At 42.7% G+C, this 16960-nt stretch overlaps 1 protein-coding gene across 3 annotated transcripts in view; it reads left to right on the top strand.

The window, feature by feature from the left end:
* THPO (thrombopoietin) overlaps positions 1-15157 on the top strand; it is a 248356-nt gene extending 233199 nt beyond the window's left edge. For all 3 annotated transcript variants that reach the window (XM_085635517.1, XM_085635516.1, XM_085635518.1), the window contains 2 exons: positions 6397-6561; positions 10643-15157. In XM_085635517.1, coding sequence (XP_085491643.1) covers positions 6397-6561; positions 10643-10804 — 327 coding nt within the window. In that variant the 3' untranslated portion in view covers positions 10805-15157. The remainder of the gene's footprint in view (positions 1-6396; positions 6562-10642) is intronic.
* The last annotated feature ends 1803 nt before the right edge of the window (positions 15158-16960 follow it).

The raw sequence follows: 16960 nt of genomic DNA, 5'->3' as shown, positions 1-16960 counted from the left end.
TTGACGACTTGCTGCTCACCGAAACTTGGCTCACTGACACCTCCGACCCAGCGGTAGTGCAAGCTCTGCCCTCTGGCTATCTTATTCAAAAACTAGACCGGGAACTGAACAGGGGTGGGGGTTTAGCCATTATTTATAAAGAGAAATGTAACTGCCGCATGTCTGTCAATAATATAACTGACTGTGAAAGCTGTCTATTCTCCCTTGGCTTTTCCCCCACGTGTACTTTTACTGGTGTCCTTATATACCGACCCTCAGGATACAGCGGCCACTTTATTAGGGACCTCCCAGAAAATATTGCTTGATTGGTTAGCTCTTTCTCCAATTTTTCTGTTTTAGGAGATCTTGATCTCCATTTTGATAAGGAATCCGCTACGGATGCTGAAGCCGTTATTGACAGTCTAGGTGCCTTAGCACTTAAGCTCAAAGTCTCTAGCCCCACTCACCAGAAAGGTCACCTTCTCGACCCACTCTTCTCTAATATTAATAATCTGACAGTAGGAAAGCATATTCCCCTACCATGGTCTGACCATTTTTTGATTCCCTTTGCCTGGACACATCAGGATGGTGTGCAGCCACAGGGAAAGATAAAAAGTTGGAATAGAAACTGGTCCAAACTTGACGTTAACTTTTGGGCATCGACTGGAAAAATCTAGACCCATTCTAGGTAATGACCCTGAACTAGCCAATAATAAAGTGATTCGATGGCTGGAAACGTCGTTAGATCCATTAATCCTGAAAAAAACTGATGACCAACAAAAAAGATAGTCGCTGTTGGGAATGGTACAATCCCAAACTTAGGGAGCAGAAACAAATTTGTAAGCGCTTGGAAAGAAGCTGGAGAAAGGACTTCTCGGTAATCGAGAAATCGAAGTATAGAGAAGCCATCAAAATCTATAAGGCTGAAATTAGGTTAGCACCTGCAGAATATTATGGTAAAAAGATCTTCTCTGCCTCCAACTCCCCTCGGTAAATTTTTTAAATTGCTAAATCCCTTCACAAGCCACCTGAGCCTCCTCTTCCTTCGGTTGACCCCTTAGGGCGGTGTAATAAGTTGGCGCATTTCTTTTTTTTTTAAATCAATGACATCTATTCTACCTTTACTCCTACCGCAGGACTGGTAGGTATCTCCCTCCCAGAGAGCTCAGCCAAACCTCCAGTCCCAGGCATTGAGTCCATTCCTCCCATGGACCTTGAATCTTTAAAAGGTTATTCTCACCAGTTGAAATCCGGTTCCCCCAGTGATGTGATAACTCCTGTTTTTATTAATCAGGTTTTTGATTCCATTAGTTCAGTTATCCTGGACCTCATTAACCTTTCACTGTCCACTGGGATCGTGCCATCTCCATGGAAACGGGCCATGGTCAGAGCCCTCTTGAAGAAACCTACCCTGGATCCGGAAATGTTTGCTAATTATAGGCCAATCTCGTAGTTACCAGGGTTTGCAAAATTTGTGAAAGACATGTTAACTCTATTCTCTCCGCCTTTTTGGAGGAGAACGATTGCCTGCACCCCTCTCACACTGGATTCCGACCACAGCAGGGCACCGAAACTGCCTTGCTTGTAGTGGTTGAGTAATCAATGAGAATTCTAGATGTCGGTGGGTCCGCAGCTATTGTACTACTCGATCTCAGCGCGGCCTTCGACACAGTCAACCACCAACTTCTAATTGAAAGACTTAGGGAGATTGGGGTTTCAGGAGCCCTACTAAAATGGCTGGAGTCATTTCTTAGAGATAGGTTTTTCAAATCTTTGAGGACAATTTTATTTCGGAAAGAATGCCTGTGCGCTGTGGGGTTCCTCAGGGATCATCCTTGAGCTTTTTAATATGTACATGCGACCTTTAGTAGAAGTGGTCAAGCCCTTTGGAGTTAAGATCGTCTCATATGCAGATGATACGTAGCTGATTGCATCCCTCATGGATGATAAACTGTACTGCTTGGCCAACTGCCTGGAGAAAGTGTCCGCTTGGATGGATAACTCCTTCCTAAAACTAAACGCTGCAAAAACTGAACTGATGTTTTTGGGGAAACCCATTAACATCAATCCTTGTGCTTTCTGGCCTAAATACTAAAGAACACATAAAAAGTCTTGGGGTATGGTTTGATCACAAATTGGAGTTTAAGGAGCAGGCACGTAGGGTAGCTGCTTCCTGCTTTGGAATCCTTAAAATAATTAGGAAAATCTTACCCTTGCTTCCTTTTAGTGCAGGGAAATTGCTGGTGCAGGCCCTGATTTCGTCACGGTTTGAGTACGCTAATGTGCTCTATCTTGGTTCCTCGTGCGCCACTATGAAAAAGCTTCAAATGGTGCAAAACTGTGCAGCACGTTCTCTTATGCAGGCTCCATATCTGGCATCTGCAAAGCCCTTGCTTATCTCTCTGCACTGGTTGCCAGTGGCAGAGAGAATTCAGTTCAAGGCCCTGTGTATTGTTCACAAGGTATTGTCCTCTAGGGCACCTCCGATTCTAAGAACTATCATCACCCCCTACCTCCCAAAAAGAACATTACGCTCAGAAAAGAAACGTTTTGCAGCAGTCCGGAGAGTTAATCGAGCATGGAGTGGCGGAAGGGTGTTCTCCACCATTTCGTCAAAAAATTGGAATCAACTTCCAGATCATATTCAACTCAAGACTAATCACCTCTCCTTTCGTAAATCTCTGAAGACCCTGCTGTTCCCTTGATGCTCCTTTTGTCGGTAATTGGTTTTGTCATTAGCGCTGGGAGGCCTTTGGTAGCCATGCGCTTTATAAGTACTCATTCATTCATTCAACCCCACCATTAACTGCGATGCCCCCGCCACCTCGACCGATGCCAATCACGCAGCCAAAGAACTCCACAGATGGATCAAAAACGGCGTCTCGCACCCCTACGTAACCCCAACAGACAGCGCCCCAGGAAGGCCACCTAGTTTACCGCCGACCTTCAAGAATCTACACACACCTGCAGATGTCTCGAGAAGAACAGGAGAAACAGCAAATCCTCGGAAGCTCACACCACCTACAAGAACGCCATGACGGAATACCACCAACACATCAGATCCACCAAAAGGACCTTCATCCAGAAGAAGATCCTCGCCAACTCCAGCAACTCCAAGGAACTCTTCAGCATCATCCATGAATTCACCAAACCCCCCAGACATCACCCCCTCCCAGGACCTCTGCAACAAGCTCGGCTCCTACTTCCATCTGAAGATCAAGGGCCTCTACGACAACTTCAACAAAAAGACACTTGACTCAGAAACCACTCTATCCTCCAGCAACACCAGCCGGCCATCCTCGACCCCTCCCAACCCGGATTCCACAGCATCCACAGCACTGAGACCACTCTACTCGCAGCCACAGACGACATCCGGACCATCCACGACCAAGGACACACCGCAGCCCTGACCTCTCTGCAGCCATCAACACCGTCTCCCACCGCACACTCCTCGCCAGACTCCTCAAAGCTGGCATACAAGTAAACGCTCTTGATTGGCTCCGCTCCTTCCTCGCTGTCAGAACCCAAAGAATCAGACTTCCACCTTTCCTCTCCGAACCCACGGAAATCAACTGCGGAGTACCTCAAGGAACTTCGCTCAGCCCACCGCTCTTCAACATCTACATGGCCTCCCTCGCCGCCATCGTCAGACAGCATGGGCTCAGCATAGTATCCTATGCCGACGACACCCAACTCATCGTCTCCCTCACCAAGGACCCCATCACCACCAGACTCAACTTCCAGGAAGGAATTAAAGATGTTGCATCCTCGATGAGCAGCAGCGGCCTGAAGCTCAACTCCGAGAAGACAGAGGTCCTCTTCCTCGTACCCTCTCCCTCTGCATGGGACAACTCCTTGTGGCCCACCGCCCTCGATAGCCCCCCGCCCCCACAGACCACGGCCGAAACCTCAGCATCATACTCAACTCCTCCGTCTCCATGCCCGACTTTTATGTCAAAACTGGCATTCCTAGACACCTTCAAGGTATAAATAACCCAGCACTTGCCCTGGCAAATTGAGGTTCCCGGAGGATTCGATCCAACCCAGACTACGCGGTTCTCCACAGCAAGTTCAGAAGGAGATCGAGTTCCAGCCTGATGCACTGACCTGACGCTGCCATCCTCCTCGCAGAGAATCCAGCTCCAGTGCTCTCTGACTTCCCTTGCGGGGGGTTAGACTATCGAGCCCAGAAAAGAGATTACAACCTCTCTCATTCTAAGGTATGGAGCTGACTAGAACTTAGAGAAACTTTTGGCAACTCTTGGCTAAATTAAAATATAGTTAGCTATACTTTAGAAATGGCACCTACTTCAAACCTCGTACTACACTTGGGTTAGGTACACTGGGGTAGAACAATTTAGAAGTATCAGATGAGTATCACATTTTAGCTTATGTTATTTATTTATGTATTTTGATTAATATATGTCATAGCTACAAACCATGCTATTGCAGTATTATTTTATCTTACTGCTAACCTCGTACATATTGTACTTCGCAGTCTGTCTTACGATTGTAGCAATTCATATCTCTTGCATAAGAAATAAGACTGTTCAATAAACCCTTTTATTGAAACGCCCGTCTCTCTATTTCTGTGCAACTCTGTAGAAACGAAGCATGCACGATTGACTGAGTGAAACTGTTATCTATTGTTTCCACGATTCTGAGACTGGTCCGATTCTAAAAGGAAACAAAGTTGTCATGTTTATGCGGTTGTCAGAGACTAATCCCTTCTTGTATATTCAAGAAGTTTCTAGTGACCTCTGAGTTAGCTGGCACACACAAGTAATTAAGTTTAATATACTCGATGGAGACATACTGACCTTAGTCCTATGTCAAATCTATAGTGTATGTTATTCCAATGCGCAGAGCCTATCAGGGATATAGGAACTACACTACAGGGCAAGCTCTACCTCAAGCCCTCGGAGAGACTCACGAATTAGGTTGCAGAAAGTCCAGTCCAGGCCTTTCACTGCCCAAGACAGAAGCAGCCACTGCAGGTCAGCCCAGCAAAGCACCCAGCAAAGCACCCAGCAAAGCAGTCCTTCCTTTTTGCAGTTTCTCTGGCTCTTCTGCTTGGCAGTCCTCTTGACCCAGATGAGTTCCAAAGTTCAGGGGTCTGGGATCCAGTAGTTATGTCCAAACATCCTCTGATCTTTCAGGCAGAGGGTGTCTGTGCCCAGCCAGAACCAGTTGGGCCTTCTCTGGTGTGAATTCCTGGCAGGAGGTGAAGACGGCATTTGTCAGAGGCAGACCAGGCCCTTTGAGGTGCAAGGAAATCTCCTCCCCCTTCCCCCAGCATAGCCCAGGTCTGTTCAGCCCTTTCCTGACCTACCTAGACTATCTGGAGCCCCTCCGGCCCCCCAGCCTTCTGTCATCCAAAACCCAGACAGGCAATACACACTCCAGCTGAGGCACACGGGATGACTGAGCAAGAAAATACCCACTTTCTAAAAGTGGTATTTTCAAACGCAGAATGTAAAAATCACCTTCACTAAAAGATGCATCTGTAGATTCTGAGTTCAGGCATACTAAATTGTATTTTCTTACCGAATTCCCTGGGCCAGTTATGTTTATAAGATGTTATAAACAAACCTCCCATTCTGTCCTATGGGGAACTGGTAGCCTTGCAATAGTGAAAAACGAAATTGGCTGTAATTCACTATTAGGACATGCCACACACACCAGGGCACGTCCTACCATTCACATACACTGCACCCTGCCCACAAAGGTACCTTGGGCCTCTCTTAGGGGGTCCTGACATGTAAGAAAAGGGAAGGTTGGGGATTGGCAAGTGTGTGCACAGGCCAAGTCGACATGGCAGTTACAAACTGCGTGCAGACTCTGCAATGCAGGTCTGAGGTACCTTTTCAGGGCTACTCATGTGGGTGGCATAATCAGTGCTGCAGGCCCACGAGTAGCATTTGATTCACAGGCCCTGGCACACTCAGTGCACTTTATTAGGGACTAACAAGTAAATCAACTGTCCAATCATGGAAACACCAATCCATAGCACAATTTACACAGAGCACCTGCAATTTACTACTGATCAGCAGTGCGAAAAGTGTGCAGAAACGTTACGCCAGAAAAAACAGAGTCAACACTGGGAGGTCAGAAAGCAAAAAAGTCAGGGGAAACACGCCAAAAGATGCCAAGTCTAACATTAATAGTAGGCCAATTGATGTTGTATGGATTTTTTGAAAAATCTGGAATGGATCTAAACCACCTGGACCTAGATTGGTCACACAGACCATCTTGTGTACCTGCCTGAAGTAGTAGTTATTTGTTCAAATTGGTGTACAGTGCTTTATTTTTAGTCTTAAGGCAAACCAATGTTTTTTTCCACATGTTGTAAAGTGATGAAACTGTTGGGAAACATTTTACATTTCTGATCAGTCTGCGTGTCTCTGTCTCTTTTAGACGACAATACAAGGAACAGAGATTCTCTGCCCTCTCAGGATGCTCTCAGATGCACTAACTATGGCCAAGGGCCTGGCCATGCCAAACTGCACCAAGGACCTGCCACAAAAGCTCTCAAAAGTCCTTGGTGAACTTGACAGCATTGTGAAAAATCTCATCACACAGGTGAGAATGTCTCCACTTTACATGAGGCGTGGGGGTTTCTAGCATCTAATATTTGTTTGATATATTTATTTGGCCATGGATAGGTTATTGTACAATGCTACAGATGTGACACATTGATGGATACTTCTTTTTGAAAATCAAGGGCACATAACATCAATGTTTGTTGAAAGTGAACTGAGAAAACACCTGAGGCATGGACCATGTACTGCTCTGTCAGTGACTTGATAGAAACGAAAGAGATTGATAAGTAAGTTGAGCAGTTGGTGACTTCCCACACCAAATAGATACAGTGTGATGTCTACAGTCACCTACTGCCCTCGAACAACCCATTTTTTCCATCAGAACATTAAGGTGTGCGTTTTGCAACAAAACGGTAAAAGTTATAAAGGAGATGAGAATGTTTTTATGAAGGCTTGTGATGGAAATTGTAATTCAAGCCTCCCTTCAACAAAATGATTGTTAGCTGTTCTCAAAACAAGTAGTATTCCTTTGGGTAATTGATGGTGATGGATATGCGTGAAGGAAGTGTGAAAGGTTTCCTTTTGACATGTGCTGGTTTTTGAAGAAGGTAAGACAAGTCTGTTGTTAATGCATTTTCTGCAGAGATCTACAGTGTGGGAAGGTCATAGACTCACATCCGGGTTATTCTATTAAGCTTTTTGTCATTCTCTTATTGGGATAAACTGTGCCATTGAGCAAGGGAAATGGCCCCCTTCTCCACAAATAAATAGTAAAAGACATCCATAATTTGGGTACTCCTAACCACTTGATCCCATGATCCCCTGGGCCCTGGTGCCACTGCAACTACTGCACCAATTATAGGTCCTAATGACACCCGTCGTTGGTATATAGAATTCAACTTATAGAGAGCTCCATGTATGGATAGATATAATTCATATTGATTTGTCATAAGGTGATGTGTTATGGCATTCTCTCCCTCTTGATTAATTGCAGGATCTAAACTCATCTCTGAACTCCAACAGAACACATTCCCCATGTAGGCCATGGTGTCAGAGGCTTAGCATCCTGTACTAAAGGACTAAAGAATTTCTTTCAAAAGCGTCCAACTTGTGTCTACATTTTGGGGTCCTAAAGCTCTAAAAGCATCCATTGATAGGTAAGGGTTCACCTCAAAACCAAAATAGGTGCATAAGATTTCATTAATGGTGAATTTAGTTTACAATAAAATGTGTTTACATTAGTAGCACTTCAGGTCAGGTTACTCTAATAGTCTTCCTAGAGTTCAGTTTCCCAGTGGATCTGGGAGAGAGTCTAAATAGGAAATGAGGTCTTAACAATGTCCTCACAGGCCCTAACTCTGTCTGCCAGAGACAAACAGACACACAATTAATATAAGCGTTGATCACAAAAATTAATCACAGATCTTATTGTAATGAATATAATCTAATAGGGAAACATAATTCCTTTTCTCAGGGAATTACACTTCGCACTGTTACCTTTTGCAATAGAAACAATATTTAAATTATCTTGTGACTTTCTTCCATGATAGTGCCCTTAAAGTCATGTTTTTAAACTTGACCTGCCTCAGCGAAGCATCTACCAGATTGGTTATGGAGAAAACCTTATGATCCAAAAGACCTAAATGCTTTTGTGATGTTTTTTTGTTCAAACATGTGAGCTTTGGCTTTTTATAAGAGTTACCGGTTCAAGGACTTAATGCACAGTTGAGAAAATGTCATGTTCTTTCATGGAGACAATACCTTTCCATTATGGAAGTGAAAGAACATGTTAAGGCATTGTGGGAGGTCCTAAAGAAGTTGGAGAGAGCTTACAATGAAGAAAGAAAAACATAATTTGAAAAACATTTCGTGACATATCTTGGCCACATAATTTCTACAAAATAGATCACTCCAAAATAGGATTTAGTTCAGGAATTAAGGAAACTGTCAGAATCAGAGAAGCAAGTTCAGTTGAAGACATATCCGCCACTTGCAGAGTCCTACTCTAGGTTTGTGGAGAATCTTGCAAAGAACAAGTAGCAATTGGTACTAAAGGTACACAAATGGATCTTGAATTGGAAGGTGAGTGTAAGGAACTGTTACTAAGATATTTCTGTGTGAAAAGACAGACAGTTCTGTCTATAGATTTGGTAGTGCAGACAGATTGGGAGGACTATTGGTACTGATATTGACAATGGGAGAGTGTCATCATGTTTGCTTAGTTTGCTTAGTGGTGTGCTTTGGAAAATATTGAGATGGAGAAAAAGGGACATTAGTCTGCTGTGGACTATCATTTCAGTTTGATTAGGGATATGGAGTGTTTGTAAGCATGGACAACAAGGCTTTAGTTCATGACTTTCCTGTAGGAGTGCAGACATGGCACATCAGGTGGTGGAAAAAATGTTTGAAGTCCATTTACAAGGTTGTGTAAGGATGGAAATTGTCCAGTGAGATTACTGTTACAGAGAAAGGAGAGCAATGGGGGAGTGTAAGCACCATTGTTATGGGGTCAGTATTAGGATGCAAGAAACGAGGACTAGCAGAAGGCCTGTGCTGGGAATAAGAGCTTGAATTTTGTTTTGTGCACTGTTTTCGAGTGTTCTTGTCAAGGCATTTGCTAACAGCTCTATGAAGAAAATGGTTTATTACAGGATTTTTAAGCTAACTCATAAGACACAATTAGGAAAAGGAATTACAAATGCCACGGTGTGTCAGACTTATTTGAGGCCAAAGATTAGTTTCACAATCACTTATGTTTATTTGAGATATCCCTTTACTGACTTCTAAAGAGTGAAAGAATCAAAACATCTGGGAGATTCTGTACGCTGCTTATAGAAGTTTACCAAACAGGACTTTCTTTGCCTTTTGTGGCATAGATCCCCTCCGGCACTCTCTGATACTCCATTAAGAGGCTCCTGTATAATCATTGATTTAACAGAGTGAGGGAAAGGTTCAGATCCTTTCTTTTCAGGCTCCTGCCGTCTGGAGCTCCCTCGCAGTAAACAGGCCTTTGAAGCCCATCTCATCTCTGTAAACATTAGGGAAACCTTGCTATTTACATCACAAACTAAGTGACTACTACTGTGTCAGTGTGGATGTATGCAGACATATAGTTGTCTGTGTGTGTGTGTGTTTGTGTGTGCGCACACACAGAAAAAGTATGCAAATCTCTTCAGAGTCTCCCTCTCAGCAGGCACTGAATCAGCAGGGGGATCTTTGAAGAACCATTCTAGCCTGTTTATACTAGGACCTTGTGCTAGATTCTAATCAGAGATATGCAAAAAGGACACACGCCCAAGACACTAGAGGAGTGGAAAGAGGCTCTAAATTCTCCCAAGACCTACTTTACCCTTGTTGCATCTCATTTTATACAAGACAATGCAGCCTGCACTAGGCCCTACCAGAATAAATTCAAAGTATCTCAAAGACAGGTTGGCTAGTGCTGATTCCATTGATGAAATGCACAGATGGATAATCCATTCATTGTCTTCCCCTTTCCATACTGTTCAATCCTGATCTTTTGAGGCATGCACACTGTAGATGGATTTACCATTGCCTAGGGCTCACAAGCATTATTAATTGTGATAATCTCTCTCTCTCTCTCACACACAAACACACACACACACACACACACACACAGACAGGTACCCCTACACACAAAAATGTACACACACCGCCATAGTGTGATATACATGTAAGCACATTGAGCGCACACACACAGGTTTTCAGATGACCAAGGTATACTCATTTCATTAAAAAATATATCTTTCCCTCTTTTAGAGGTGGCAGCACTCTTTCTGTTGTTTTGTTTTTGTGTTGTTTTTTTACAGAGGGATCCATTGCCTCTCCCTTTGGCTCTTACAAGCCACTGTAGCTCTTGCTATGTGGGTGTTATATATGGAATTAAAAGCAATTGACCCAAGAAACGAATGCCATTTGTGTGCATGAAAATGTGCCTTTAAAAGAGTGATGAAACTTGCGTTGGTGTGCTTATCAAAGTGGGTTCGGGATTCAATGAGTCGTACAGCAGCATCTAAGGCACAAATGTAGTGGTCATAGAGTTACCTTCCACAAACAAATGCTTTCTTCTCACTGTGGTTCTCTTTTCTCCTTTGCTATAGGAAGCAGGCACACAGTCCCCTCCCCTTTCTGAGGGGTGTAGAGGAAAGAACACAACCAAGATTTTGGACATCTTCGAGCAATATCGGAATCTCATGCAAGGGAAGATAGTCCTGTTCTTGAAAGCCATTGCAGGCAACAACTGCAAAAAGAACGCCAGGTGACAGCAGAAAGTGACTTCAGTATGACTGGCAACAGCATCTCTTAGCTCCAGGGGGCTCAACTGAATTATCCTTCATCAGTTTTTAGAAAGCAACATGGAGTTTGCCACTAGCAATACTGTGCCTACACCACCTTTCCCTCTTGATCCTTTCTTATCATTTGCAAGGGTCTGCGACTGACGCATGGACACAAGGATCTGCAACACTCAGGTCATCTTCTCTGTGCAAAGGCTCTTGTGGAGGCCATGGAGAAACAGTGATGACACTGTTTACTTATTATGGATTGAATGACAGATAAGCGGTCTGAATTCCTCATGTGGTCGTTTTGGTGGACTGAAGGTCTGAATATCTCCTAGGATTGTCATGGTAGATAGGAGGTCTGAGTTCCTCATGAGATGATCATGGTACCTGTAATTGATCAGGCACTTCTCATTCCAGCTAAAGCACTTTTAGGATTTTTCATAACAGTTCTGGGCTGCCCTTCTCCACCCAACTAATGCCTAGGCTTTCTTTTCAGGTTGTTTGGAAAAAAGGGTATTTCAAGCTGAATTGCACTTTGTGCCAACGCTGAATGTTATGTATGGGCTTTCCTCATTTCTTCACCTAGGCGTTGAGGCATGTTTAGTCTTCCTTCCATCCTTTTCAGCCAAAGCTAAATGCACTGTTGGGCTTCTTTTCCAAAATGTGGCCATGCTCATGCCATCCCTCCCAACACTACAAGATGTATTTGACATTTCAGGTCTGAAGGAGGAACATGTCCAAACTATCCACTAAAAGACATTGGGTAGAATGGAAGCCTAAGATGAACAAAAAAGAAGCATCTAAATGAATGACCTTTTCCAGGGTTAAAATCAGGTTTTCTCTCCCAAGGAGAGTCCACACAAAGAGATATGCACTGTATCACTGAACTAATATACATCTATCGTTTACAAAGGCATGGAGATGTTGACTACTTTAAATCCCTTTCAGTCTAGGTTGGTCTTTTGTGTGATCTCCTTCTCTCTGCACAAGCCCAAGGTATAGCCTGGCATCACCTTACAAAGCATAGCACGCAATTTCATGCAGATTACTAGCATATTGTATAGCCGCCCCCTTTAGGCTCATCAATACTGTGCTGGAATAAAACAGAAATGGAAGGTGCAACGAGGAATAGGAGAGATGGGAGCAACAGAAGTAGAAAATAGGGGACAGGACAAAAGAACTCAATATATAATGTACTTTGTATTTAAAGCTCTTAACGCTTCTTTAAAGCATTGCACAAGATGAAGGGCGGAGAGAGAAGAGGACAGAAGAGACAAAGAAAAGTACATGGGAATAGAAGCAAGATGAAGGGCGGAGAGAGAAGAGGACAGAAGAGACAAAGAAAAGCACATGCGAATAGAAGGAAGGGAACACGATTTTAATTTATGTTGGTTGCTTCTATCGCAAATATGCTGACTACAAAGCGCTTATGTGGCACCATTGTCACCTTATACTGACCCTTATGGTGACACATGAATAAAAAGTATTACTTTATGACTCTATGGGACTCATTTTTCCAACCCAGAATGGATAAAAGACCTTGCTATGATTCAGAGCTGTGAATTTGAGGATTTGTAAGGCTCTCTGAGTAAGGCAGGTGCTCGAACAACTTAGCCATCCCAGCTCCTAATTTGTGCCATTTCCGGTGCTTGGCACCACACTTATTTCTAAACACCAATGCTTATTTATGACTGTTGACCACATGGTGGCGCTGCCTGCGTTTTCTTTAATGGAGTAAATCCATAAAGCGTGTTACAATTCAACATAGTTTTACAAAATAACAAAACCAGCAAGTTCATTCCACTATTACACCATAGGGTGACCCAGAATAGACCAAAATGTCCCACTTATATGAGTGGGATGTTAGAATGTAACACTGACACGGGCATGCAGCCTGTTCTGGTTGGGGCAGTTTGTGATGTTAGCCACTCTGTGTACCTGAAGACCTTGGGCCCTGTACTTATATTTATTTTTTCAAATAAACCACTAATTCTACCATCTGAAAATGGACGCATTGCCATTACTGCATATGCCTCTTCAACCGTGATTAGTCAAGTGTTCTCCATATGGGAAAACAGGGTGAAGCACTGCCTCTATAGGTGTGCTTTTTCATAGATGGTTTGCTAATAACTTTGGCCTCATTTGATGAATCTTCACGAAATGTTCCCAAAAAATGTTCATCCAACTCAGCATCTTCCTGGAAAGTTTTGTGGTTATTCCTCAAGTGGGGGCCAAGAAAAAAGGGGGTCCCAAAATGTGAACTCCCCATGCATTTTCAATAGACTTCTTTGAGACAGGCTATAGCAAAAACTGCTGAAAGATATTAAACCACATTTGGCAGGAAGCTAGAACTTGGTCCGCAGATAGTGCATTTTGCGATTTGGTGTAAATCCGTTCAGTAGTTTTTGAGAAATTAAGGGTAAAAAATGATTGTATAATTTGGCAGATGGGCTGTCGAGAATCTCATGAGTGTCCCGCGAGAGTGCAAAATAAAAAATAGGGCCCTGTGATTGGTCGAGAGGCCCATTTTCCCTGTGAGCCTTCACGTTCTCGTGGGCGCGAGAAGCTCCCTCAAGAGCGAATGCTCTGATTGGCTGACTTAGAACTTTAAGAAATGAAATGGTCACCATTACATTTACTGTGAAAAATTGTAGGTGAGGTAAAAAGACTATATACGGTGGCAGCAGAAAGGTATGCTGTCCCGCGATTTAGAAATGGTGTGTCTAAGGGATAACCACTGTGAAGAAAATAAATGTATATTGTTTATAACAAATTTTTATGATCTTGCAGACTCTCGTGGGATTGTGAATAGTAAAAAAGACTGGATGAGTTCTCAATACACTCTGCTAAAAGGAATGCATTTTGTGGTCCTTGTTTTTGAGAGGAAGTGTGTAAGTACTGTGATGCGTATAAGGTTATTTCTTTTCTAATAAAAAAAATTACAATCTCCCAAGACTATTGCGGGATCGTAAAAAGTAGGAAGGAGTAGGTGATCTTTGAATACACTCTGGTATGCACACTTGTTACTGTAGGAAGGAGTCTAACTGTAGATGGTGTTTATCAGACCCTACTATTTATGCCCATTGGTTTGGAAAGAGTTGAGAGTAGAGATAAGGCTCTTCCCATAAAAACCCTACTACACACACCCGTCATCTGAGAAAAAGAGGTGTGACAGGAGAGGTCTGTCGCTCCGCATACACCCTACTACGCATACCTGTTATCTGAGAGAGATCTGAAAGGAGAGGTCAGTCCATCCAAAAACTGTACTACACACACCTGTCTTCTGAGAGAGATGTCTTAAAAAAGAAGGGCAGTTCATCAACACACCCTACTACGCACACCCATCATCTAAGAGAGAGGCCTGAAAGGAGAGGCCTGTTAGCTCCACACACTACTAGGCACAACTAGCATCTGAGAACGAAGTCAGAAAGAACAGTTCCTCTCCACTCACTAGTACCCACATCGGTCATCTGAGAGAGAGGACTGAAATGAAAGGCATGCTACTCCTTACATCCTATTATGCACATTTATCATTTAGGAGAGAGGTTTGAAAGGAGAGAGCAGTTGTTCCCATACACCCTTCTTCACCCTTGTGTGGACATCCATTATCCAAGAGAGGATTGTCAGTGGAGAGACTAGTCCCTTCCATATACTACTATTTCCCTAGAATTATGTTCGATCTCACAAGAGTCTCGCGAGAGTAGAGTCCAATCTTCAAGGAGTGATGCTTGCTACAGGAGGCTTGTTTGATACCGCCAGCATGTTGCGAGACCCACATGGAAAATTACTGGGCCTGCCACTAATGTTTTACGATTCTACGAGAATCTTGCGAGATTGTATGGGGAAGAGTGGAAAAAAAGGGTCAATTTTCAACCAATAGTTAACATTCTTGTTAATTGGTTGAAGAAATGCTGTGAGGTGGCTGGGTGCAGACCAGAGATAGCTCAGATTGATTTGGAGGCGAAGGAAGTATCTTTGAGTTCTGCTCAGCAGATGTGAAACTGAAAGAGACCTGGTGTCTTCAGCTACATTTAAGAATGAGCTCCAAGTTCAGGTATTTAATAGTATACTTTATGAAGTTTGTTGAGAAGTGTCAGCAAGTGCACTTATGTTGGCAAACATATTCTACACATGGTTTACCGAGTGAAAAGCTGTTTGTAGATGTGTACATTTTGCAATATAGTTTTTGAGAGGTAGACATTAGAATGTAGAGAGATATCTGCAAGTATTGCTGATTGCGTTACAAAATAATGTGTTCAAACTGTACGTTTTGTAAATAAAGGAAGCAGTGTTTCTCAAACTATGAAATAAAGAATGTGGAATGCGTTAATACAAGCCCTAGTGTTTTTATGAACCTTACTGTACATTTACATTTACGGAATTTGGAGTTGTAATATTGCTATTTCTAGAGTGAAAAATCTTGGTCACTGTTAGCAAAGGTGTCATAAGAGGAATGTGTTACTTTATAAACTTTTATAAAATCAGGTTTGATGGCATGTTTTAATTTATTTGTGTAAAAATACACCGGGTGAGGGTGTGGAATTTTTCAGGAGAAAAGAATAAAAAGTTAGTGGTACACTAGATGTAAATATGTGATTGTGGGTGAAAGATGTAGATACGTTTGAAAAATATAGTGAAGAATTAATGTTATCATTTATTACTACTATGTAACTTTATGTTTTTTAGGTTATTTTTTCTTTTTATAGGCGGAAAATGAAACCAGAAGTTGTGAACAAGAAAACGACCATGTGAGAAAATATATGGAGGAGAAAAAGAAGCCTTGTTCACTTTTGAAACAACAGGAAAAAATGACTCTGTGGAAAGTGAGGGAAAAAACTATTTATTGGAGAAGTGATAATGTTTGTATTGCATAGGGGGATATTTGTGATCTTGAACAAGATTGTGCTGTGTAGGTCTACCTGTCTCTGAGAAAATAATTATCTGCTTACATAAGCAGCAAAATAGAGCCTTGTTAAGACAAGCAGGATAATTGTGTTGTTCATCAATAAGTACTGTCATATAGTTTCTACTAATCTGTAGGATTTGCACATTGTTTGAACAACATAAACTAGGGGCTTGCTGCCAAGACTGATTCCGGACAACCCCCGTAGGATATGTTGGCCTATAGACCAGCTAGCTCACAGTGCCACCATAAGCCCCCCCCCCCCAACGCCACCAGGAAGCAAATGGTTTCTGGAAACCACTGGACATGGCAACCCTGGCCCCTCAGGGATCATGGAAACAGTACAGAACCTTTCACTCAGTCACTCATACTCACTTATTCTCAGAGAAGTATACAGAGAATACACAGTGGGATGTTTTCAATATATTTATTTAACCAACGGTATTCTTGTATAGAATACATGTGCTGCGATGATTAATAGACAGAAGCAGATAAAAGTGATTACAAGCACCAAAAGCGTGAATAGTAGATATAGTTCTACCATGGTGCTAAAACAATGTATATATACAGGCATATAAAACAATTTGAGTAACTGCAACAAATGATGGACAGAATGCTGAATGTTCAAACATTCTCCCCCAGTCAAGAGATCTGGGTTAAATCCATCGTTCTTTTGACCACTACACCACCCCAGTTTGGACCCAGCCATATGCAAATCAGTCTTGACCCAGTGCCTTATGGGAATGGGAAACAACCATTACAATGCAGTCATTACAACGCACTACCTTTACAACACAGCTGTTACAACACAACTGCTTTTACATCGCATGCCATTACAACACATGCCATTACAACGCATGTCACTACAACGCATACCATTCCAACGCATACCATTACAATGCATGCCATTACAACGCATTATAAGGTAAGTAATGGGGATTTTTTAGTTGTAGGGTGGGTATGGGTTTTGGAGTACATAGAGATAGTATTTTTACCCCTACACTATCCAACTCTTACCCTACTGTTGCACTCACTGGAGTGGGAATAGTAATTTTTATCCCTACACTATCCAACACTTACCCTACTGTTGCACTCACTGGAGTGGGAATAGTAATTTGTACCCCTACACTATCAAACATTTACCCCACTGTTGCCCCAAAAGTGTTATGCGTTGTAATGGTATGCGTTGTAATGGAATGCGTTGTGGTGGTAGCTTCTGAAAATGCTTTGTAATA

Source organism: Triturus cristatus, chromosome 11 (assembly GCF_964204655.1).
Source record: "Triturus cristatus chromosome 11, aTriCri1.1, whole genome shotgun sequence".
NCBI classification, from domain to species: domain Eukaryota; kingdom Metazoa; phylum Chordata; class Amphibia; order Caudata; family Salamandridae; genus Triturus; species Triturus cristatus.
Note: the sequence above shows the minus strand (reverse complement) of the source record. Positions and strands in the feature narration are given on the sequence as shown.